Below are 25,484 nucleotides of genomic sequence, written 5' to 3'. Positions count from 1 at the left end.
CAATAACAATGAAGAATGAGATTTGTCGCCTTGAATAGCAGTGCCAGAGAGGTCATTATCAGCTTAAGCGTGTCCGAGTGCTAAACTGCAGCAGGGGCAAGCTTTAAGCGAGTGGTTTAACATCGCCCTAGGCCGTCCTCCAGCTGAGTAAAACACACCCTGACATTGTGTGCGTGTGTGTGTGTGCGTGTGTGTGTGTGTGTGTGTGCGTGTGCCCGCGTAGATGCAGGGAGGATCTCACGTCTGAGAGTGCGATGGAGTCACTTCCTTCCACTGGACTAAGCGCCTGTTGTCAGTTTGACCCGGCGCCAGTTAACCCCTCACCACCCCTGGCACTGTGGGCAAGGGGGGTGTGCGTGTGTGTGTGTGTGTTGGCAGACCACAGGTGTCTGGCCACAGTGTCAGAGCAATCTTCAGAGAACCCCCCCCCCCCCCCAACTCTCAGCATCTGTTTCAGAGGGAGGCCGCAAGAGAAAAGAGGAGGGGAAGTTGGCAAGGGTTACCAATACACTGCCAGAGGGGAGTCGTGGGGGGGGGGGTGTAGGTTTCGGGGGTCAGTAGCTGACAAGCAGGTGTCTGTGTTGACAGTAACCTTTCATGCTTGAACTCCCACCTCCTTCCAAACACACACGCCGCACACACTGAAAAAAAAATCCTGGATAGTCAAGTGTAATTGCCGAGCCTGATTGGAGGGAATGTAAAGGGAATCCCCTTTTACGCATACATACCAGTGCGAGGGGTCAAAGGTGACAGAAAGACGGGAAGAGGGAGTGAACACAACTATTGCTATTTCCTGCTGTGTGTGTGTGTGTGTGTGTGTGTGTGTGTGTTTTACATTCATATGTGAACATTTTCTAATCGCAAGGAAACAAACTGTTTTGTTTTACGCGTACTGCAAGCTATATATGCGTTCGTGTTTTCTTGAAAAAAAAAAACAGGCTCATTCACATCTGCTTGTTTGTAAATGACCCGTTTGGACTTAATTTTCCAAAAGTCAGGTGTACTTGTACGTGTCTGGCAATGATTATTTTGGTAAGAAGGGGTTGAGAAGGAGGTGCACAGTGGGAGGTCAGAGAAAATTGGAACAGCTGTTGATTAACACAAGTGCTCTCTCACTCTCTTGCTTTTGTTTGTTTTTTTTTTTGTTTTTTTTAACTGTCTTCCAGTAGAAGAGGAAGAGGAGGATGAAGAGCTGATGGAAACGAAGCCAGGCCCTGAGTTAGAGCCGCAGGATGAAGATGACAAGGAAAATAAAGAAGGTAAAAAAAAATGGCTGCATGCACAGACAGCAACAGTGTGTTTCAATTACATACATGCCCAACATTTAATTATTGTAATACTTAGAGGAAGTCAAACCAAACATTTTTTTTTTCAAGAATATGACCCCAGCGGGCCCACTAGTTGAGACACGGCATTCTGAATAATTTTGCATTTGTGCAATAAGTGTTAATCCACTTGTTTTAGCCATCTCAGGGGGCGGCCATTTTGTCTTCTGTCGACTGAAAATGACATCACAACTGCTCACAAGGACCAATCACGGCTCAGATTCAGAAAACAAGTCAGCCGTGATTGGCCGTTGTGAGCAGTTGTGATGTCATTTTCAGTCGACAGAAGACAAAATGGCCGCCCCCGGAGATGGCTAAAAACGAGTGCATGTTGCTGCTTAACTTATATTCCACAAACGCAACATTAATCACAATGCCGTGTTTCAACTAGTGGGCCTGCTGGGAACATATTCTTGAAAAAAATATGCTTGGGTTGACTTCCGCTTTAACTACTGTAATACTAATACTGCACTCTAAAGTCAAGTCATTTGTTGTCTAAAATGGTTGCTATCACAAAATATGTATTAACTGTACAGGTATTTTTGTTTTGTTTTGTTTACAGGGAGTCCTCATTTTACGAACGAGTTCCGTTCATGTTTTGCCAGGTTAGCATATAACATTGCGCGACTCGGTAGCTACAATCCCTTGTACGCTTCAGTCCCTTGACTTCTCACATGTAGTTGGCCAAGCTGTCACCAAACACGGCTCCCTTGTGCGCCGCCGTATCAGTGGGTGTATCGGATGGAAGACTGCGGCTAGGTTACGCACGGGGTTAAGACTCGTCCACCCTATCGGTTCGCCGGCATGTCGAGGTCAGCAATGATTAAAAACCCTTCCACGTGACCCCGCCGGGCCATACTTCAAAGCAAAGAGCAACAGAGTGTGTGCGGATGTTAGTAGGGTCCACGGCGATGGGAATAGACGGCGGCTGCACCCAAACGCAACACATAAAGGACTTGATGAGAGATGCCCGTATTCAAACGCAACACATGCATAATCATCAGCGTGCCGCGCGTGACTGGAACACGCACACGTGCAGTCATAAACCCACAGCCATCCGTCTCCTCTCCATCGCGGCCTGTTAGAAGGTCTGTCCTTTGATGTGTTCCACTCAATTCAGTCTTTTCTGACAAGTCGTGATGGAGGGGGATCAAAGTCAAAAGGCAGGGTAAAGGTCCGCATTTGTATGTGTGCGCACGCCATGCCGCAAAATGGCGTGTGTGAGCTCGGGGACAGTGACTTCAATAAGCGGACCCCATGCTGTGAGACCATTTTGTTCAAAGGGAGGCAGTATTGTTTGTGTCTTGTTTGTGAAGTTCTTCACTGTAGTATTTTATGAAACATTCATTAGGACCTGTTTGTAGTTTATTAGATCCTGCATGCTGCTCTGGTTCTGATCGAGATTGAGTGACTTAATCTGTCGCGAGAACAAAATGTAGTTGATGTTGACGTGTTCTTCACGTGTCATATTGTCGAATCGCAGCCAACCTTAATCGAGCCAAGGCGCATATTTTACATTAAAAAAAAGCGGGTGGTACGCCGCCAAACGATTGTTTACACACAAATCCGGGCCTGTTTTGTTGAACACAAAGCTAATACAGGTGCATTCACAGGTTAATCGAACCTCCTGCCATCAAGTAGAAGAGCATTCAATTGATCTGCCGGTCATTATAAGTCACTGGCATCGATAGATTAACATGATCCATTATTCGGAATAAATAAATATTTTTTGATAATGAAGTGATATTGGATAATTTACCTCGGAACACCTGATGATGTTGGGAATGACTGGCCTAATGTGACCATGCACAAACTGGATTTTAGCCGTTGTATTTACAAATTGCAGCCAAGAAAGGAATCCTATTACTAACTAGTACTGCAGCTATCTTTTGTCTATTTTATTACAGTGTAAAAATTTTAGATAGTCGATGAAACGTTGATTTCAGATACTTATCGGGTTCATTTCATGCCAACTACTCTACTAAGGACAAATTACACATGGATACCGCCAACAAACACTCTTGACTCGTGGCTTTAGTTGCATTTTATGTGATGAGTCAGAAGTCATAATTATTAAGAAAACACGAAAAATGTGTTCAGGGCTTGATATTGAGAATTTTTTTCATGCTGCCATAAAAAGTTGTGTTAGTTGACTAATTTGGTTAAAAATCGAGTTCATTAATATTCAATATAATGGAACTGAAATGATTCCTACCAGCAGGCCCTTTCCCTGTGCTGCGGGAGCTGACAGAAGAAGAGAGGCAGCAAATACTCCACTCGTCTGAGTTTCAGAATTTCTTCGACTGCAGTATCCGGGTGATGGAGAGAGCTCTGGCGGAAAGCGGCGACATCTTCTTCGACTACGGCGGTCGAACCCTGGAGGACAAGGAGGGGTGAGCTCGATTAGTTCGTATTTATGCATGACTGAGTTGTCCTCAAGGGACTTTATCTCATGTCGTATGCTCCCAGTGACCTGGCCGGAGGCTCCAGTTTGTCCTTCACTAGACTTTTCTATGATGATCATTGGTCAAAACATCGCGTTGTTACGTGCCTTGACTGGTCCCCTCAGGTGAGCGCTTCATCTTATGTTTTTTTAAAAAAATAAAATAAAAATAATGCCGGCTATTCATCTTTGGAGCTTTTCATCTTAGTATCCCGAGTTGCTCGTGGCCTCCTACAACAACAACGAAGACGCCCCCCATGAACCAGATGGTGTTGCCCTGGTATGGAACATCAAATTCAAAAAGGCAACGCCAGAGTACATCTTTCACTGTCAGGTAAGTCTCAGGTCTATTGTAGCCCATAATTGGGCAATGAATCATATTGGGCAATTACCTCATTATATTGCTAGCATAATTATATCATTTGTTCCGGCCAACCAACAAAGAAGCGATGATAGTGAAAACACAATGACAGGTACATCAACTATATGATTATCACATGTGGTCAACAAGTTACACATTTATGAAATTGTGTGTGTGTGTGTGTGTGTGGGGGTGTGTGGGGGTGTGTGTGTGTGTAACAATAATTTTATGGGGTTAAAATGTATAATAATTGAGGGCTCAGTTTGGAATATGTGTTTTCTACTACTTTTAACTAGTACTACCACCAGAGCTGTAGGTTATGAATATATTTATTAAAAAAAAAAAAAAAAAAGTAAGCACAGACAAACCCCAGTGGAAGGCAGTTTTAAAGAGGAAACTTTTCTTTCTGGTGGGAAAGTAAGTCATTGACAGGTATGATGCTAATAGCAAGTGACCGTGAGAAAACGGGAGACGCTTGGTTGATGAGTGGGTGTTGGGGGCTTCGCTTCTCCCTGGAGACAGGCGAAACCTTCCAGAAATTCTCGGTAGTAAAACGATGTGGCCTACCACTTCCTAATCCGACGCCACCACATATGTGTGAGTGTTGGCCCACCCACACTGATGCTGGGTCGATGTGAGCGTTGCTGTGTTTCCCAATTAAGACGCTTGCCTCAACTACAGCAGCGTCAATATGGAAATAATCTGTGAAAGCATCATTGTCACAGCCACTGATCTCATTGCTTCAAAAATATTACAAAATGCACGCACGTATTCACATTTTTCTTCATTTTTCCCCCCCCCCCACGGACTGCTTGTCCGCAAGTGTTTCACAATGAAGTTGCCCGGTCTACTCCCACCCGTCATTAAAGATTTCATTGTTTCACTGCTTGGTAATTTATAGTGCTGCTATAATCCATGTGGCTTTTTGGATGGACGACGGGCCTGCGTCTTGTTCCATTCGGATTTATATACAAATATGTTTTGTATTTTGAAAGTTGTCAACAGCGCACTTTGTGAGTCCATTTAGATTTGACAGACATTCTCAAACTATGTGTCCGGGCATCTGACCTGTGCATGATATAAGGCTCTTTATGTACAAGTAGATGAAACAAAAGTTGAGCTGCATGATAATGCTATCCGGACAACATTTTTTTGGTGTTATAAAAGTACGTTTAATTGCATTAGGTTCAAAGTAGGGCTGAATGATTTTGAAATATCACATTGCATTTTTTTAGGGTTATATTTACGAACAACCACAAGCAATAAATTAATCTGTGTTACAATGAACACTATAAGATTTATTATACATAAATGTTTGGGTCTCACATCACCTCATGAAGTGCCGGGTCTTATACTGCCCTATACGACAACAAGAGTAGGCCTAATTTTTTAGTGGGCGGATTTGGAATGATATGCAGGACAAACATCGCTCCTCAATAATAACATTTTGAGTGAGTTGATATTTTTTGTGGAAAAAAATGCACAAAATGAGTTATTACACTTAATGTTGGTTTGCTGTGCAGCATTTTTGTGCAGACTCTCCTTTACCCTAACATTTGAAAAATGTAAAAAATATTTTTTTTAAAATTCAACTGAATAAGTTTCAATATACCAAAAATATTTTTACATTAATTTAGCGTGACCCCTGGTGACTTCCTAAATAAATGAAATGGCAACTGGCAGGTAAACGGTTGCCCAGGCTTTCGCTAAAACTGTACATGAATTTTTTTTTTTTTTTAATGTGCGAGTATGTTCTGCCATTTAATCCCCCACCCAAAACCGCAGGGTGCTCCGAAGACTTCCCTCTCTCTACGTTCTCCTCTTCGTCTATTTGCACTCCACATCCCCTCTGTAACTAAAAGGAAGCGAGGAACACATCTCTCACAAGCATCCCTGATCAAACGAGCCGAATGTTTACTGTATGCATGCGCTCCGCGCAGACGCGTACGCATGGCTTCGTCTGGCAGGCCCTCTCTGTTGGCCTTGGCAAGCCCAGAGAGGACTTTTAGTAGTATTGCGGCCATTTTTGTTTACCCAGGCTTGCCTACAAAAGGATTTCTCATCTGGTGGAAGGATAGGTAGATGGTTGAAATCTAGAAATGTGCGTTCGTCGAGAGGTTGATACAACAGAAGGACAGTGCTGAGCCGCTTGGGTTTGTGGTTGAGGTCTGGTGCAGTTGGGGGCTTTATTGTTTTAGGCTTACAGATGGTTTAATGTTTCAGATGAGGTTTTGGTGAGGTCAGTCTTCTATATTTCCCGCGCAGGTAGTGAATGGGCACACACATGCGAAAGCAGTCCAGCCTGCTTCTGTTTTGTGCTAAAATCGTTGCTCGGTTTTGGTGCAATTTAGTGTACATCTCTTAGTGGTCTGATGTTGAAGTGCTGATCTCATTTAGTGCTGTATTTTAGGAACGTTAGACTAAGAGATTTCTAGAACTATTTTCTGAGACTTCTCATCCTCAAGTGGTTACTATCAAATGCATTGTTGAGGCTGCCACTTACTGGCTGTAGCATGCCGTCAAATCCATTCACGGTCCGATTTTAACACGACTACAATCTCACTTCAATCTTCGGTAAGTTGACACCAGTCCGTAAAGTGAGCAAAGTCACTCCACATTAAAGGCTCCGTTTGACTTAAAACCAGTTCTGAACTTGCACACCAAACCCACATCACTCCCTGTAACAACCCCCATAGCAACTGTCATAGCCTATCAAATTCAGTCATTTTTTTTTTTTATTAATGCCGACATGCCTCACATCTTTCCCAAGCGTCTTTTAGCATGTCCATAACATTTAAGTGGTGATGAGGAGAAAGCATGGAGGAAAAGAAATAGACCACACAGTAGGGTGCTACGGCACCCTGAATGTGAATCTTTGTTTTTTTTTAGGAATTAAACATGTCTATTCTAAAGACAATCAATTCAATTTCAACATCAATGTGAAACCTCCGACGTCACAATTAAGTCAGTTTCACATTTTTTCACTAATCCATATAATTGGGCAGTCCATACAAATTATTGACACATATAAAATGTTGAAAGTGCTCCGCTATAAATACACAATAAATGCACCCGACACCAACGATAAGCTTGCGGGTGACTAGCACATGTCATTTTTTAGCCTATGTACAGTTACGACTGAGCCCGATTAATTCTGCCGATAACAAGTGGCCGCACGAGCATACGATGTGACCAGGCAAAATAATCTGAAGTCTGTTCATCTACAGTTTATTGCTCGACAAAATAACCGCTTGTACCATTTGTGCGGATATTGCAGGAGAGGACGCGGACTTTCAAAAGCACATCAGATAGTAAAGTCTGTAACCTACCGCCCCCCCAATATAAAAATGCCATTGATCTGTATCTTTTAAATAGTAGTGTGTGGCAACAAACAAACAAAAAAAAAACGGAGGCAAAGGAACCCTTGGAGAGAAGCCTTTTTCAGCTTGTATTCTCCTCCTGGTGAAATAGAGACTGTGGTTGCTATTTTCTCTTTACTTGGCGAAAAACCGCAGAGTGACAAAATCTGTGGGGTGTCATAAACGAGTGAAGTCGGGGGTAGGGTGGGACGGGGGGGGATTCAGAAGAAGACGAATCCATCTGGTCCTGATAAGGCAGAGTGGAAACCAGATGAGTGTGGTAAGAAGGGAGGTGTGGATCTATCTACTGTCTGCACCCCCACCCGCCCACTTCCCTCCCCTCTATTCTCATCATGGCACTCCGGCTTCATCTCTGCCTCTGCAATGTGACTTCAGAGGCAGTTTGTTACCCGAGGATAGGAGGCAACAAAAGAAGGGGGGATCCATTCTCACCAGCTTCCTTTTCACTCCATCTTGGGTGCCATCTTTCATCATAGCCTGCCACTTCCCGTGAATATAATGCCAGAAGCACTTGTGAGCCCGAGTGGCAGGTAGCTGATACACTATTGGGTGTGTAAGACTTACACAAGTCTCCAAGAGAGTTTTTTTTTTTTTCCCCTTGCAGTCTTCCAGTAAAATATTTACAATTCCTCTCAAGTTTAATATATAGGACCATGACTTTTGCCGCTACCCCTGCAACCTGTCACCCTCCCCTCACCCTTCACATCCGGTCTGTCAAATGTTGATGTTGGATGGGTGGTGGGGGGGGGGGGGGGTAGCCGTGCTGCACGTGAGATGAGAATCACCCATGAGGGCCACATGGTGTTTGAGGGGGAAAAAAAAAATGTCAGGCTTGAATTTGGCCATGCAATCACATGTGAGAGTTGTTAAGGTGTTATTTAGACAGATGTGCTTCTGGGGTGTCCAGATGCATGAAAAGAAGTGTACGGAAGAGTTGAAGGTGAAGGATTTGCTTATTTTAAAACAACACACTGTAAAATACAGGGATGCTAATCCATGCAAAGTATGTATTCAAACCATTACTGGGGGGGGGAAAAAGGTCGTAAAATGAAAGGAAGTAGAAGGCGATATAAACATAAAGATCTAAACTTCAGTCATTCATCATTTCCTACATGGCAATGGTGGGATTGTGAACCCACTTTAAAGCGTCATCCGACATTTAAATCACAAACGGCTAAGCATGTGGGGACGAATGGATTTTTTTCACATGCAGGACATATTAAGAGGGTACAACTCCAAAATGAATGGGGTGATGTGAGATATGGTTTGAAGCTTAAAAGGGAGAATGTTTATTCGTGTCAACTTTTAGTTGTGATTCTTCTAAACTTTGGGAGAAACGACGAAACGCACAGATTTTTTTTTTCAGATTTTGGATAAAGTTAAATTAAATTAACATATGGAGCAAAAACAAAAAGGTAGAGTAATTTGTTTGAGCTTTTTTGTCGCTAGTCGTGTTCATCTTTCCCTCTAAAATCTCCATCTTCTAATTTGCGGCAGATTTTCTATGTCACATCTGTTTAGGAGTGAAATCTCAATAACTCTTTAATCATCCTACTGATAAAAAATGATAACTGATATATTAGTTAGTGGGCTACTGGCGCATGAGATGAATCAGTGGTCCCTTTTAGCCTTCGAAAAACGGGTCACAGTCTTTTAAACAAAGACAATGATTGTTGCGGTGGCGACTTTGTCTCCATGGGGAAGACTTGACTTGATGATGCAGTCACTGCAGACATCAAACAGCGACCAGTCGGACAACCGCAACTTATCTCAAATCGAGACGTTACGAAGCGTAAATGCTGAGGAAGGAATCGCCCGCGAACAGCATACACTGTATATCAGCAATTCTTGAAGTGGGGTTCTATTTTGCATCCGTGCGATGTTAACTGTTATTGCACTTGCTGTGTAAAGCCGCGACAGTAGCGGGAACATTTATAACATTCCCATTTCAATAATAGCTTGCGACTGGTTGTACTCTGGTTGTGCCGTCAATATAGCCATATCCCTCTTTATTGAACTGTATAAATAAACGTTTTCGGAGAGGGCCTCCTTGCCGGCTTATGAGCAACTTTATTTTCACCACAGAAGTTGAGTTTATTTTGAGTCTTGACATCTGAAGCGACTCCCGCGCCATTCCTCTGGAAGCCAGGACTCTTCAGAAGAAACCATAAAAAGAGAAAGAGTGTTTGCTTTCCTTCTGGTTTCTTTTCCAGTCTCCTTTACAAAATGTACTTGGGTTTGGAGTCGGCTGGTTTGCACATGGCTCAGTGGTCGGGACAGAGAGAGAGAGACAGTGGGAAAGGCCGGATGAATATAGCCGACATTTGATGCTGTTTTTTGGCTTTGAAACTGGAATTTAACTACAGAAAACCTGATCAACATAATGCCGATAGGAATATTTCCCTCTTGCATTTTTTATGTTCATTCCATTGAGGCAATATCATATTATACGACTAAAAGTCATTTAAGACTTTCAGTCATTAATGCGTGCATTGAAGATGAGTGTTCTTTGAGAGCGTTTTTGCATGGAATCCTTTAGATTTATTGGCAACTGCTTTGTTAGGAAATTCTGGTATTTCCAGTTTGCCGGCTCTTTATTATTCCTTGAATATGTTGGATTACGGGATGGAGGGATGAACGCGTAACCGTAAGATGCTGCGTTGTTTTTTTCCGAAGAGTCCTAAGAATAGATACTACAGTGGCTATGGGTCAGGGAGTGCTGGCTAGAAGCCTGAAGGGGAAAAGCAGTCAAGAGGAACCCGGACGCAATACACACAGCATTGGGAGGGCGTGTGTGTGTGTGTGCGTGTGTGTCTTTGAGGGGAGTGGGGGTTAAAGGGTGCGCTTGTCATGATGGAGGCTACAGTGAGCGCTCCAGTGGCTGCTGGGGTTTTGATGCTGTAATGTGAAACGGCTGAGGGGAAAGAGGACTACAATCCCCCCTTTGTCCGGTCGACGTCCCAGTGTCACCCCTTCCCTCCTCTCCTCGGCGTACACTCGCCCTGGCCAAACTCATCATCTCCCTCGCCGTCTTGTCCGGTCATGTCTGCCACCCAGCGCCAAGACTTTATCACTCGCGCTACAAGTTGCGCTACACTCCTGCGGTTCATATCTGTCCTCACTGGCAGGCTCTCCCTGGTGGTACTGAATTGAATATGAAATATTAGATAAAAAACACCTAAAACATGAAATGCAATTAACTCATTCACTACCAGACATTTTGAGACGCTCTTTTACCCTAATGTTTGAAAAAAATTGCAAAAAATCTAAATAAGTCCCTGTGATTTGAATGGCTGGACTGTGAAAAGACACATTTGTGACTGTCAGTGAATGAGTTCAACAAATTACAGTGAATGAAAATTTCATATCAACCAGCGGGAAGAAAATCAAGAGCACGATGCGTTCGACACAACACTAAATGTACTTTTTCGGAATAAAACACACTCGCATGCTGTTATCTCCCCCTCCTGTCTATCCACAGTCTCCAGTGGTGTCTGTGGGTTTCGCCAGGTTTCATCCCAACCTCGTGGTGGGGGGGACCTACTCGGGGCAGATCGTCCTGTGGGACAACCGCAGTCACAGACGGACCCCGGTCCAGAGGACTCCCCTGTCGGCCGCTGCGCACACCGTGAGCCTTATTATTATGTCATTAAATGAATAGTTGTTAAATTTAGCGTCACATTGGATGGTGTTTGGCACGACCCTAAGGAGGATAAGTTGTCGAGAAAATGAATGGATGGATCAGAGATTCTACCCCAAAACGTCCATTACATTCTCCGAGCCTCGCCGAAGGACTCGGCCATATGCCGTACAGTCCACTGGCTACATCGTAGGGACAAGAGTCATACATAACCACAGCTACACACGCGCACCGAGTGCCAACCACGCTGTTGGCTTAAAGTGGCTGCGAAATAATGAGGCCTTCGCTCATGTCCTCTACGTTCAGCGAGAGCCGGGCAGCTTAGCATGGTGCTGATTGCTGAAAGCATTCTTTGTGTGGCCCAGGACACAAATCAATTACTAGCCAGTAATGGCATTATGGTTTCACACACTCCTGTGGATTTGCACAGCAGAACATGTAACCAGATGCACAATCCATTTAAAGGGAACGCTGCACCAAAAAAAGACGTCATGACAATAAGGGTAGAAATGTAGGGTCAGGAAAGTATATCGTTTTAAGGTTATTTTATAAGGGCTGTTGAGCATGAACATGAAGATTATTAGTACAGTACGGAGAATTACGTCAATGCAACCCGATAATGTAAAAAGCAACCCGCGAACAATTTGTTTCGTGAAGAGATAAGGTATGACGGAGTGACGAATAAGGATAAGGAGAGTCATTTTGTGTCTGTTCCTTGCGCGTAGCACCCCGTGTACTGTGTCAACGTGGTTGGTACCCAGAATGCCAACAACCTGATCACCGTGTCTACGGACGGAAGGATGTGCTCCTGGAGCCTGGACATGCTGTCTCAGCCTCAGGTTCACAACACGGCATCCCGTATTGTCAAATATCCTCCCTGATCGGCTTTAATGTCTACAATATGTGTGTGTGTGCTTACATGTATGCATGTGTTTGTGTAGGAAAGCATGGAACTGGTGTACAATAAATCCAAACCGGTGGCAGTGACCGGCATGGCCTTCCCTACGGGAGATGTTAACAACTATGTAGTCGGTAGTGAGGAGGGCACTGTGTACACTGCTTCCAGACACGGCAGGTTGGTGGACACACTCCGGCACGGTCGCTTGGCAAATTTGGGATGTTTGAAAAAAGGAGAAGCGCTCACTAACACTGATTTAGACAGATCTGTTTAGAGAAACTGGCCTTTTATGTACATGGACAATGTATTATATCTTTATGGTCGGTTGATGGAAAAAAAAAAAAACCAATTCCTTTGCACATCAGCCCACTATACCCCAAAAGGTAGCGTAAGCGCTGTTCTGTTCTGATTTTAGCAAGGCAGGGATCTGTGAGATGTTCGAGGGCCACCAGGGCCCCGTGACAGGGATCAGCTGTCACAACGCCGTGGGCACTGTGGATTTTTCCCACCTCTTCATCACTTCCTCCTTCGACTGGACCGTCAAACTCTGGAGCACGAAGGTGAGCGTTTGTGTGTTGGAGCTGCCGAATCGCTGTCAAATTCTATCGAAGCACAACCAGTCTGATGGTTCGGCTCCAACTTCAATCTTAAAGTGAAACTTTCAGCGACGCAAGTCAAGAGCGGGCAATGAGGTTACCGGTACTTCCTGTGGAGCAAGACAAAAAGGAGCGCACGTAAATGGGGTGGGTCTCAGGTTTTGGGAATTCCATTTCCTTTGAGGGGCACCACAGGAATTCATTTTTGCCTCTTATCCCTATCCATATTTGTATGTGGGCACGCGGGATACCTAAGTGTAAGTACGTGTGTCTGTTTGTGTGCAAACAGATACTTTTACATACCTCAAGCAGGCTGCCTCTGCTTACCTAAGACCCCCCTCGGGGTTTACCTTCCACCCACCAATCATAGCCTTCACAAACTGGAGTATGACACGCGACCGCACATTCAGGTCCACCGTCTCGATCGCGCTCAAGTTCAAGAGGGCCTTCAAAAAGCAGCCGGGCTAATGTCTTTACATTGCGCAGTTCGAATACTGCGGTTCGTAAAAACATTTGGAGTTTGAAATAGTCGCGGCAGCTGACAGTGAGCGAGGGTTTACATGAACTCTTTTGGTCAACGTCTTCAGTCGGTAAAGGGATTGATGACAGGTTATTGTGCCACTTATGCGCTTCTCGAAACTTCCTATCGATGAGGTGATCTTGACTGAGGGGTTGATGGAAAAGACATCCAGTCTTAAAAAAGAGGATTTCTACTTCAAAGATTCAAAGTGATGCATATTTATGAAACTTTTAAAAGACGCATTAAATGATTAATACAGAAGAGGTGGTTGCTTCACAAGTGGCACCAGATGTCTTGGGCAGCATTTTAAGATTGCGGTAGTTGTTTTGATCTGTTAAATGAGGTTTGCAGTCTGACTCCAAATCATCTTTAACGCTTTATTTTAGGAGGAAAAACAAATGTTTTTTTTTCTTTTTCACTTTTCTTTTTTTAATAGTAAAGAGACATGTATCAACAAAATCCAGAAAACTGCTGACTGTTCTTGCAAGCTCACCTGAGATGGAATTTAGGGAATGTGCAAAGCTGTGCTGATGAGTTCATATTTCATGTCATTCTGTGGAAATTATGGATGCAATCTTTTAGGGGCTAAAGGGGAAAAGTGGGAGGGATATTAGTTGACCCAAAAATTATGACCAGTCTATTTTTTTTTATTAGAATAGCTGCTAAATTATGACGGTGCTATTATTAATTTTCGGCCTTAACAGAAGTTTGTATGGAATGCTCTTGCTACTATTATTTCATTTTCTGCTGTTTGGCTCTTAGATACCAAGCTACAGTACATTTCCCCCAAGTGGCATGCTTCATCTCGATTCGACACGGTACAGTTCAAGCCAATAAATTCTAATCAGGCTTGCACTTTCACTGCGGGATATCCATAACTGCATCTGCTGCAAATAGTGTCAAATCATAGCACCGAGAGACTAAAAGTAATTTGCTAATTCATTTAGCAAGGAAGATAAAGGTGTAAGACAGCACAGTGCCGCACGCTATCGTTATATGTAAACAAGTCAAACAAACAGCATGATATCCTCTTCCAGTAGTAATCCACAATTAGAAGTGACAATTCTCCCTCAACTAGTAAGCAGACAGCAACGTGTACTCTACTAATATAACTGGTATCCCTAAAAAAAACAAAAAAAAAAAACTGAATTGTGGGGATGGTACATTGGATATTTTGGGACTCTCAATAGAAGCTCTACATATACAAACTACGCCGAACCAAACAGCCACACCCACTTAGGTAACATAATGGCGTAAAATCAAAGGTGTTACATACAATACAGTAAACATGCCCGTGCCCTTGGATCATTAACATCGGATTTTCCAAAATGGTCTAAATGACACTTGAACATTACATCTGCCATTGAAAGGTCTTAAAAGTACTACAGATGCCATGAAAGAGATTGCTTTTTTTTTTTAAACATCTTTGTAAAGAAGAAAAATGGTCAATGTTTCATTTTGCAGAATGTACATAAATGTAGGTCATTGGTTCTCAAACGGGAGACTATGGGTGTCTATGAGCCATGACTCAGCATATTTTGCTAAAAATGATTATGTCGTATTATTTCATAAAAGAGGGACCGACCGGCACATCAATAAAACAAACATACAAAGCCAATTACTCTTCTGTACTTAAACTTTGGGTCGACCTGCACACAAGGTGACCTCGGCGAAATTTGTATGGCTTTGAAACACATACTCTGGGTCAAAAATCTAAAAGATGTGGGTAAATTGCTGATTTTTCCAAGTATAAAAAGATCTGTGACTGCCTTACACCAGGCTCCTTTCCTGTCATACGGAAAACAACGTAAAAATGAAGTGGTTTGTTTCTTAAAAGGGATTTAAGCCGCAAGTGGATTTTGGGGGAAAAATAGTCGCTCGAGGGGACGAATAATAGGTAAGTTGGCAACACTGACTCTGCTTTTATAAACTAGCTGCTCTCGGTTTGTAGCCATGCTGTTAGTGTAAGCAACGCACATTAGCTAGCGATGAAATAAAAATATTGAAATGAATTTAATTGAACTTGGTTAGGTTCCTTTCCATTGAACACGTCATGAATATTTAGGTTGAAAACTTGAAGAAAAAAAGTTGAAAAACCCCAGGTTTAATTCTGTCCTGCAAACGGTACCGTGGTCATGCTGTATTTAGCGAATAAAAGATCCTAAATTTGATTATTAAAACTTTCGTTTGCCTTCCTGCAGAGTGTGCCACGATCATCTTTGCACTTAGGAATACAATAGTAGGAATTTCAAATATGTTGCATTTATCTGCAGCCTCTTAACCGTTTGGGTCGAGTCTGTTTCACGGGATGCATATTTTTCCCTTCCCATCCGCCATCTCTTTCCATCGCTGTTGCAGACAGCTGTTGTGCTGAGGTTACAGTACACCTTGTGGAGGGGCCCTCCCTTTCATCTCTCCCAGCGGTTTTATGGTGCTGTGTGAATGTGCGAGGCTTTTTAATTAGGCTGTGCACCCAGACAGGCCCCAAGGCTGAGGCAGCGCCACTCTGTCTGAAGCTCGCTCACTCCCTCTCTGCGTTCTCTCTCGCGTTCTTTTTTTTTTTTTTTTTTTTTCGCCCCGTCTCTAGTCAGTCAAATGTTCTCATCCCGAATGTTCACTTTTTTTTAAAATTTTTTTTTTTTACCCTCTCTACAGCTGTTTCGCACCGTCATAAACATCTTCTGATCTCTTTCAGCAAAACAAGCCTCTGTACTCTTTTGAGGACAACGCTGACTATGTCTATGATGTCATGTGGTCGCCCGTGCACCCTGCAATCTTCGCCTCCGTGGACGGCATGGGCCGCCTCGACCTGTGGAACCTCAACAACGACACGGAGGTGTGTGTGTGTGTGTGTGTGTGTGTGTGTGTGTGCTTCCCGTGATGGATGGCTGACTGAAGGTCATCGCGGGTGTGTTTTCGCTCTGTTGACGTGTGTCCCGAGGGCCCGTTGCTACGCCTCGACCTGAACCACACAACCAAACACCCCAGCGTTCCCCACCCTCGTCGCCCCGTGGGCGTTTCCCACAGCCCTCGCTTTAAATCACGCCGGGTGACATCCACTCGTCCCGGCTCCCTCCCAACATTCCTACAAACCTCTGTACAATATTCCTCCAACTTCAACACCCTGCCACCCTCTTCCCATCCATCTTGCATCCTCAAACTATGAACCAAATGCAGTAATAGTTCGTTAACTGAAGTAGCAGCAGGTGACGTGTCACCATGTCCGGTCGTGTCTGATTTATGATTGAGTCGCAAAAAGAGAATAGCTGAAATGGATAGGCGAAGTGAATTACTGCTATTTTGCGGGACTTACTTTTGAGTCGTCAATATTTGGAAAGTGAAGTTGACGTTTGCACGTCAATTTATTTCCTGGCTATTTCATCCATGGTTGTTGCTTATGCTATGTTAATACTTTAATCTTTTTCCCGCCCCTATTTCATCTCGAAAGCAGAGATGAGGATGTGGTAAAACTTGTTGGTGAATAATCCAATAGGAACAAAATTGCCATCATTCTAATCTCCTAGCAAAAAAAAACATCCTTTGTCAGAGCAGTGTGGATTACTCCGCTAAAAGCAGAGATAAAAGAGTCTTCCTTTCTCTTGGTTGCCATAGAAACAACACCCACAGTGTCCTCAACAACTTTCTCTCTCGGAACATTTGGTTTTCCATGTAGCCCCTACATTCACTACTCCAAAATGGGGAAAAAAAAGGGTGTCTCATGTCCCGTCCCTTATCGATTCAAACTGGGCACGCGCGATGACGTGATCACGATCGCTGGGTGTTCGTCTGCAGAAGGCGCACAGATGACGGCGTTCCCATGGTTCCCTCAACGGGGGCCTTTCTTCGACAGAGGAAGAGTTCATTACAGGCGGCCTAACTGGTCTAACAATGTGCTTTATGAGGAACATTTGCTCACACACACACACACACACAAACGGATGTACAGGAGGTACACTCACACAAAAACACACATTCTAAGAGCAACAGACTTCCATTGTTAGCATCGCATTAAAACACACACAGTCATAACAACATTAAGAAAGAAGTGCGGAGCGCCTGGTTCTCATTTCCAGTATATATTCACACACTCTCACGCACGCACGCACATTTATATACAGTCAATTGAAAGTGCTCTGTTCCAATCCGGTTGGGCGGAGCTGTGGACTCGAGCGGGCTAATGGCAGCCGCTCTGTGGTTAGCGCCGCTTTTAAATACTCGGCAGCAGTGGCAGCTGAGTGTGTGTGAGGCGACTCGATGCCAAGGCCTCTGTCTCCACTGGTGACATGTCAGACTTGCCTGCCATACGTCAGGAACACTTTAGATGGAAAGCCATCAGATGTTTTCCTGGCATCTTAAAGATGCAATCCAAGTGCTCTTTCCAAAAAGGGACGCGCACGCGTAATCATCGCCAACATTACATTGTGGCCTACTATCATTTCATGTTGTCTGCTAGGTACCAACGGCCAGCGTGACGATCGAAGGTGCGTCGGCCCTCAACAGAGTTCGCTGGTCATCTGGAGGGAAGGAAGTGGCTGTTGGAGACTCGGAGGGACGAGTGTGGGTCTACGATACTGGGGAGGTATTCAACATCATGTCCTATATGGACAAAACTCTTTGTACACGCCTCCTTATTAATCTCTTCTGTTCCCTGGCAAGGTTATTTTAGTTGATAAAAAAATAAAAAAATAACGAAAGCCGAAACTGCCCAAAAAAAAAAGTGTTCGTTAATGAAATCAAATAAAAGCGAAAATGCTTTCAACGAAATCGAAACTACATTTTACGTTTGCAAAACGAACTAAACTATATATATGAGCCAAAACAGCTAATCAGACTGATTAAGTGTCAATCATTCTCATGAGCTTGCAAATACGGTATCTATAAATGAGCTCTGACCTCAAATGTTTTTCGACAACAATTCCAGAAAAAAAAAAAAAAAAAACTTGCATAATTCTTCCCAGAAGAGGGAAAGCTGTCCTCTCCCTGTAGCCAGATTTGATGTCCCAATTCTTTCGTGTATAGAAGTTCTAGTGGTAAAATGTAAATTGCTCTATGTTAAATGACACATCACGATGCCAACATATGGTGAGAGACAAAGTGGTAAATTGTATATAAGTGACTTCATGGCGCTTTTGCTGAGTGTTTGCTGTCCACACTGGACTTTTGCGATGTTTCATGTATGTTTGGTCTTCTGGTGAAAGACATGCGCAATGAACTAAAAATATAAAGTGCTTTATGCTACAGTAAAAACCTCCACAAACACCGCAAGGGATCATTTTCAGTCTGTTAGCCCTGCACGTTTACCCAAATGTCAGAACTGTTATGGATTTGTGCGTTTGATCCCGCTTCTCCTTCCTTTTCTTCGTGTCCTTGTAAAATAGCCTCAACATGACGTGGCCATTGCCGCAAAGCGCGCGAGCACCCCACCTGCAATGTTAGCAGGCGGGAATTTTAAGCTCAAGGCACGTGTTGGCACGTTAGCTCGACTAATTTTACAAGGGCTAATTTTAGCATCTATTTGTTGTGAGGTATGACAAGGTAAAAAATAATGGCATTTAGTTGTTGTCATTTGAAAATGAATGGATGAATGGGATAGACAGTCACATTAGGCCAAGTGGGCTAAGCTTGACCAATTTTTTTTATGCCACATTGGCCAAATTTAAGGCCTCCGCTTCATTAAATAGGACCATGACGTGTTCGTGGGATGGAGTTGGAATTTTCCACAATTGGAAGGAATTTTGTATTGTTATTATTTTAATTTTACTAGTGTAACCTCGACTTACAAATTTAATTCATTTCTTGACCAAGCTCAAATCAAAATCTAAAATTTCCACCGATTACGTCAACATAGCTCCTTGGCAAGATGGTGCCAAAGCAATATTTTTGTTACAATTGGACATAACTAGAATGAAAAATAAAATGTAAAGTACCCCCATTTCATTGCACGTTGTGCAGTGAAAATTAAGATCTGGCAATCTTACAGATGATTAAGGAAACCATGTGAAACTTTTTAAGGATCCACAGACACCCTGGAGAGCTGTATTGATTTCCAAATGCCTTTAAAAAAAATAATGCACATATAGACTGAAAATGACATTAAACATTTAATTTAGCTATATGATTGGAATATTTATTCTATAATTCTATAAATAAAGTTCTTGAATTGCATCCACATCAGTTGGAAACATTCGATTCGATTTCATGTAATGAATTCCATTTTACGACATTTCCACCCAGCTGTCGGTGGCCCACAGTGACGACTGGACGCGCTTCGCCCGCACGCTGATGGAGATCCGTGCCAACCGCGCGGACGGCGAGGAGGAAGGGCCTATGGAGCTGGCTTCATAGAGCGCCACATCAAACCAAATTGGAGCCTCGGTGTGCTTTTCTCAGTGTCAACCGTAGCATGTGCTTCTTACTCATGTTTGTGTTGGTTCGCCGCCATCGTGTACACTGGACTGTGCTATTATTGGTCTTGTATGTTCTGATTCTGCTCCCCCTGCACATGCAGGTGGATCGTCGGGTTATGCGTGGTTAACAATTTCCGATAGCGGCTCTCCTCTTAGCCTTATGATGTGTGTTCTACAAACGCTTTGCACTAGCGTTTAAAAAAAAAAAAAAAAACTCGAGCAGGGTCTCTAGACTCACTGTTTACAAATGTCATGTTCACTTCACATTGCGCTTCTTGCATGCGGCATTCCATGCGTATTCCGGAGATTATATGGTGTGGTTGTCACATATGGGCCTTTTTGGCTTGACGTTCTATCATGAACTACAACAGTTGAATATATGGCAGTTGAGAAAGCTTTTTGTGTTTTTGTTTCCTCATCAGGTTTTTTCTTAAATGTTGCTCACAAGAAACATTTGTACACTGAGACTTCTGAAATAAAATGCACAAGTAGACATTTCATTCAGAGGGAAAAAGACAATCTGTGTCTACTTTACATGCACATGTGCACTGCAGCTTTGAAGAAATGTTTTTTCTCACATTGTGTAATCCGGTCGATGACATTCTAGGTCACTTATTGGGTCATGTATTTTGCGAACAGTATCCCAACTGAGATTGTTATGAACAAGCAAAGTGATTCCAGAGATTGGGCCACTGGATTTGGTGAGACGACAAATGCAATCCATTAGGAGCTATCTGTCCTGATGAACTGATGATAACAGCTCATGTCCAAGTGGCATCTCAAGCTCTGCTCTGGGGGCGAAAAGGAGCTTCTACAAGTGTAGCTTGTAACTCCTCTGTATCAGTAAACAATCCAGTTTACCGTATGAAAGGTCTAAGGAGGCAGAATGCAAAAATGTACCTTTGCTTTCTGCCATGCAGTCTACTGGAGGCGTTCTGGCCTCCAGCCTGAGGTCTGGACTGCAGCAGCCAGGATCACCACAGCGCCTGCTGGCATCCCTGTGGAGACGCAATCAAGAGTGTACTCAATACACTCAGAAATGTTTCTAAAAGGATCACTTATTTCAAATCAGACTTGGCATCGGCGATCGAATAAAATCTCGAATGTAATCGTAACCGCATCGAGTGAAGGGTCGAATTATTCTTTTTCTCCCCGGTTTAAGAAACGGGTGGTCAAGGTGGTTAACCGTGAAGCGGGATCTCCGCCACACACAATGAACAGTACACAAGCGCGTCCGCATCACATTACCTAAAAAGCGAGGTCGTTATTTCATCACTAGCCTTTTGTCCTCCTCCTCCTCAGACAATGGATGGTAATGAGAGCAATGCACACTGTCAAAGTGACTGGTGGACTGAGGGCAGTGACGACATTGCGCCCCGACCAACCACTTGTCCATGAATGGCCTCAATCATCCGTGGCGCCGTCATTACCATCAACTGCACCTTTGGACGCTTTACTCCTTGCGACTTTTGGGGTTTTGTGCCAACCAAATGAGCTAGTCAGGAGGTCAGCGGCGGCCGCCGGGGGGAGCCTGACCACCTGGAGGAAAGCACGAAATTACAAGCTGTGTGGCCCTCACATAATACATGCAGAAAAATCACATTTATGGTTAATTATTTGACATTGGTTTTCTGTACTCTTGCTATTGTTGAGGTGATGTTCATGCAGAAAACTGTCTGTATGACTGTATGACCAGACGGTAGAATATTAATAAAATCTTACGCTTCTGATTTCATTTTTGATTATTATTTTGTAACATATTATGGCATGAATACAACTAACCAATCAAAGACTGATGCGCCAATCATTTAGCTCACGCAAATTGGCACACACAGAGGCTCTGCAAAGGTGACCATTATAGTTCTTGGGCGGTTAATTAAGTCCGGTGGTAAAAAAAGTTACAAAGACGTAATGGGAAAGCTCTGTTCGACATTACAAGGGACGTAATGTTGGTTTTTGGGGGTGTGGACGGCTACATACGGCTGAAAACCACTGGCACCGAAGTGACCATTTCTATTGAATCATCAGGTACGGTGATTATACAATCCCAAAAAATAAAACAAACCGGTAACATTTCGTTTTTGGCAATACTCCATCAGGAATAAGTCATGCTGGGAATTTAGCTGCATGAGTGCGCTGGGGGCATTTTGGGGGGCAGGGACGGGGCGGGAGAGAGGAGTGAAGTGGTACTAGATTCCAGGAAAATAATTGACCGAGTCACTCGGGCTGTTTTAGTTTGGTATGGACCATTTTCAAGGGTACAAAAACCAAGTGGATGTTAGAAAACCGGGTCAAAATTTCAACCCCCCCAAAAAATGTAAAAAAAAAAAACAATCATAATTTTTTTTTTAGGTTCATTCTGAAATGTCATCCCAGACATTTAGTGAGTAGCCTTACTAGCAATCTGCCCGCATGCATGCTTGGTTCGTTTACCTATATATGCCTTGTGATTGGCTGACTACCAGTCCAGGATGCACCTGGCATAGAAAATGAATGAATGGATGGATATTCCATGTAACTTATCGTGGCCAAAAAGTGAATTGAAATGTAACATGAAAGCTGCATTCAATTCAGTTTCAATGGCCAACGGCCAACGACGTTTTTCACAGACACAGCGACAAACCGAGCAAGTAATTCAATTTCCTGCGTTGACCGTGAAACACTAATTGGCAGAATGCTGAAACCGCTGATAAATAAATGAGAAAAACGGAGGATAAAAGTGTGGCAGTGACAAAAAGCAGACAGAAATCATGGCTCTCGTTTCAGCCCCGGAGTCTGTGGCTTCCAGTCTTGTGGTGGGAACGCGAAGAAAAATTATGATTATGAATTATGATTTTTTTCCAAGTTCTGCTGTGCCTTGACACTCAAAAGAGCGCTGCTGACATCAAGTTTAAAACAAATATGTCTCTTCACGCAAATGTTTTCTCAAAAACGCCTTTGATCATGTATGTGACTGTGCTGAGATGTAATTCATATTCAGACAATGACATGCGACATCAACATATACAGTATATATATGGATATGACATACTACAGACCAGATTCTCAATGAAATAAAAATACTGGGCCATGTTTTGGACTTGACAGTGGTGGCAAATCAAGTACAAATACGTTGAGAGTGCCTTGAGATGCAAGTTGAATTTGTTCTGTGACCGTGTTGGTAAAACACTTGTTTTCTCCAATCATTTTTTCCATATTGAAATAAATGGAACAAGACAATCTGTTCCAGCCTTCCAAAAAGAACAACTAAAATGTTTGTAATGTGTTTTTAATGGGGAAAAAAAATGGAACAGTCTATAATATTTTACTTAACTCATTCACTGCCAGACACTTTCAGTCCCAATTTTACCGTAAGGTTTGGAAAAAAACTGGAAAAAAATAAATAATACCAGTCTATTTTTACACAAGTACAACAGAGTACTTTTGCCACCCCTGCTTGCTTACTTTGTACAACATTACACATGCAGACAAGCCTGGCCGTTTGTGTGTGTGTGTGTGTGTGTGTTCACGAACAACGCATTAGGGTTGCAAGGCCACCCCGCCGGCATGGTTGGCAGGCATGCGAGTCGCTTCCCTGCCGCAGGGCTCCAAAAGCCGGTCCCCAATCAGCCAGCAGCGCTCTAATTAGCAGCGACCGGCGTGGAGCCTGCGGTCAGAGGCCGCCTGGCTCAAACATGGAGCTCTCAAAAACTCCGTGCGCCATGTGGAGGTCTGAGGGGGAACGCAGCGTGACTCACACGCCCTACTTTTTGCTCGACTCCTAAAACATGGGAGATTTGACTACTGTAAAAGGGAGACATCATATTGTTCAATGATAACATTTTCCAATTCTATTTTTGTTACTTTATTCTATAGTTATGATCATGTTTCACCAATAAATAAAAAGCGTCATAAACACACACATAGTTAGCTTAATTTATTTTCTAACTTACTGAAATTTTGTTTAGCTGCCAGAGCTCTGGCCGACAGCATGTGTAATCCAGTCCTACTCGGGATACCGGAAAGCAGACTTGGAAGCCACAGAGAGAAGGAAAAAATAATAATCAAATTGCTTTAGCTTGCTATATTTGATTCAGATTTGGATCTGCACTGAATCTATGGAGAACTATTGGGAGGAAAAAAAAATCTCGACCGGCAGCATTAAAAGGAGCAGGTGCACAAGTGACTTTTGATACCACTTTACAATAACGATGCCCACTATAAAGTGATGTTAATAATGATCTGATAAGCTATTCTGTTAACCTAATAGAAAAATTGACAAGATCGTTTAACTTACTCGCAAAGTATCCATACAATTCTCAATGTGCTTGCTAAAAATGTAGATTGTCTTTATATCTGTGTAGATTCTCAGTCATCCTGGTCATCCGCAAAATTTGCAAAGTTTGAAATGAGGCAACTGGCCTCGTATGTTGAATTTGATGTGTTTTTTCAAAAATGTTCAAAAATGACTCGAGCAATTACGCTACCAGGCTCAGAATTTGTAAGTCATCAATTAAAAAAAACTAGAAAATGGGTGGGGTGACTCCTTGGCAAACCACTGATGCACTTGAGAGTGTAGCATTGTTTTGAAAATCTGATTGTCATCTACTGTATTTTAAAGTTGCCCTTCCATACGGCACAAAATGTTACATTTTTTTTTAAAAGGACATTTAAAGGAGAATTTTCTACACTTTTAAAATGTGCTCGCGACAAATTTCCTGTGAAGAAGAATTACAGCTGAACTACCCTGTTTGAGAGGGCAACTTTGTCTCATGCAAGTAACAAAACAAAATACACCTTACGCACCACCAGACAGATTTTTAAATGCATTCATTAAATGTGTCTTTCCAGTTGAACTTGTAAGAAACTTTGCTCTGACCAACCAATCAGAGGACTGACAAATGCTGACAACACATGGCCAGCCGATGACAAACTTGAAATCTGACTGTTTCGTGAAACTGTCCCATTGCCAATACAGTTCAATTTATATCGGCCGGATTCTAAAAACCCTGAGCAGATTAGATGACATGTCAACACAGAAATCTGGACAAAATAATCAACATACACGTACTGGCAGCAGTGTAGCCAAGAGAAACACTGCAAAAAGAGAAGAACAGACTCTTGGGAGTAGATTAATGCAATGTCATTTTACTAATATGATTTAGGTTGGAAAAGTGGGAAGGGCCTCAGGTATGACACGACACACGCACACTTGCATCATGTTGCTAAACGCACAACGTTCCCCCAGCGGCGAATGGTGGCGCTAGAGCGTCGGCCAACACTGAAGCTCCAGTCAAGAGGAGACTGAGCGTCAGGATAATTATGCTGACAAAGGCCGCTCTGTGCCTGGGTGCAGCCCCAGCGGAGCCAGGCCGTCTGGGGCTAGCAGGCTGGAGCTCGTCTCGTCCCCACCTCCTCCGTGCCGCTTTCTCAATACACTTTGTCTCCCGGCGCACGCACGGTGTGCGCGCGCAAACATGTCAACACACACTCGTGCAGGTAACCTTCAGATCATGTTGAATGTAGACAACGGTTGTATTGACACACACGCACACACACCCGCACACATGCTGGAATTGTCATAAAATGCAGGCAGGTTGGGTAGACAAGAGGAGGCTCCACATACTTTTACGGCCTTGTTAAAAGAGCTAAAAGATTTACGGAGACACACACACACACACACACAACTATCTCTCCTATTCTTTACGCCCACTTGATGTGACTGCGATGGACATCAGGCTTGTTCCGACTCCTATCGGCCAGACAGCAAGGGAATTTCCCAATATGCGCAATGGGAAGCACTCCTAGACATCATGAAAAAGCCAAGTTTGCACACAAACAACCAAAGTCGTCCTGAATCCTCGTTTTGTTATGTGCCTATAGGCAGAGTGTATTGGGAATTTCCCATCAAATTCGCTCGTGCCATTGCCATCCC

The 25,484-nt window shown here is 43.3% G+C and overlaps 2 protein-coding genes across 13 annotated transcripts in view; one reads left to right on the top strand and one right to left on the bottom strand.

Annotated features, from left to right (window-relative positions):
- dync1i1a (dynein cytoplasmic 1 intermediate chain 1a) overlaps positions 1-20,070 on the top strand; it is a 34,873-nt gene extending 14,803 nt beyond the window's left edge. For 7 of the 11 annotated variants that reach the window (XM_086014699.1, XM_086014702.1, XM_086014700.1 and 4 more), the window contains 11 exons: positions 1,167-1,259; positions 3,544-3,718; positions 3,795-3,894; positions 3,977-4,102; positions 10,991-11,137; positions 11,875-11,988; positions 12,091-12,224; positions 12,463-12,607; positions 15,859-15,999; positions 17,617-17,742; positions 19,398-20,070. In XM_086014699.1, coding sequence (XP_085870825.1) covers positions 1,167-1,259; positions 3,544-3,718; positions 3,795-3,894; positions 3,977-4,102; positions 10,991-11,137; positions 11,875-11,988; positions 12,091-12,224; positions 12,463-12,607; positions 15,859-15,999; positions 17,617-17,742; positions 19,398-19,508 — 1,412 coding nt within the window. In that variant the 3' untranslated portion in view covers positions 19,509-20,070. The remainder of the gene's footprint in view (positions 1-1,166; positions 1,260-3,543; positions 3,719-3,794; positions 3,895-3,976; positions 4,103-10,990; positions 11,138-11,874; positions 11,989-12,090; positions 12,225-12,462; positions 12,608-15,858; positions 16,000-17,616; positions 17,743-19,397) is intronic. The other 4 variants (XM_086014701.1, XM_086014696.1, XM_086014698.1 and 1 more) reach the window with 3 other exon arrangements.
- Positions 1-25,484, bottom strand: part of LOC147132329 (uncharacterized) — a 79,379-nt gene that overhangs the window by 11,867 nt on the left and 42,028 nt on the right. Inside the window, exons 1-3 of one of the 2 annotated variants that reach the window (XR_015082106.1) lie at positions 20,819-21,166; positions 20,471-20,568; positions 3,541-3,701 (exon numbers count right to left, since the gene is read on the bottom strand). Coding sequence is in view for 1 of the 2 variants with exons in the window: in XM_086014703.1 (XP_085870829.1) it covers positions 20,545-20,568 (24 nt within the window). In the remaining variant the exon portion in view is untranslated. Of the gene's footprint in view, positions 1-3,540; positions 3,702-20,370; positions 20,569-20,818; positions 21,167-25,484 lie in introns of those variants that run through there. The other variant, XM_086014703.1, reaches the window with a different exon arrangement.

Source organism: Filicampus tigris, chromosome 18 (assembly GCF_054856515.1).
Source record: "Filicampus tigris isolate MCC_2025a chromosome 18, RoL_Ftig_1.0, whole genome shotgun sequence".
NCBI lineage: Eukaryota > Metazoa > Chordata > Actinopteri > Syngnathiformes > Syngnathidae > Filicampus > Filicampus tigris.
This window is presented reverse-complemented; position numbering and strand designations above follow the sequence as displayed.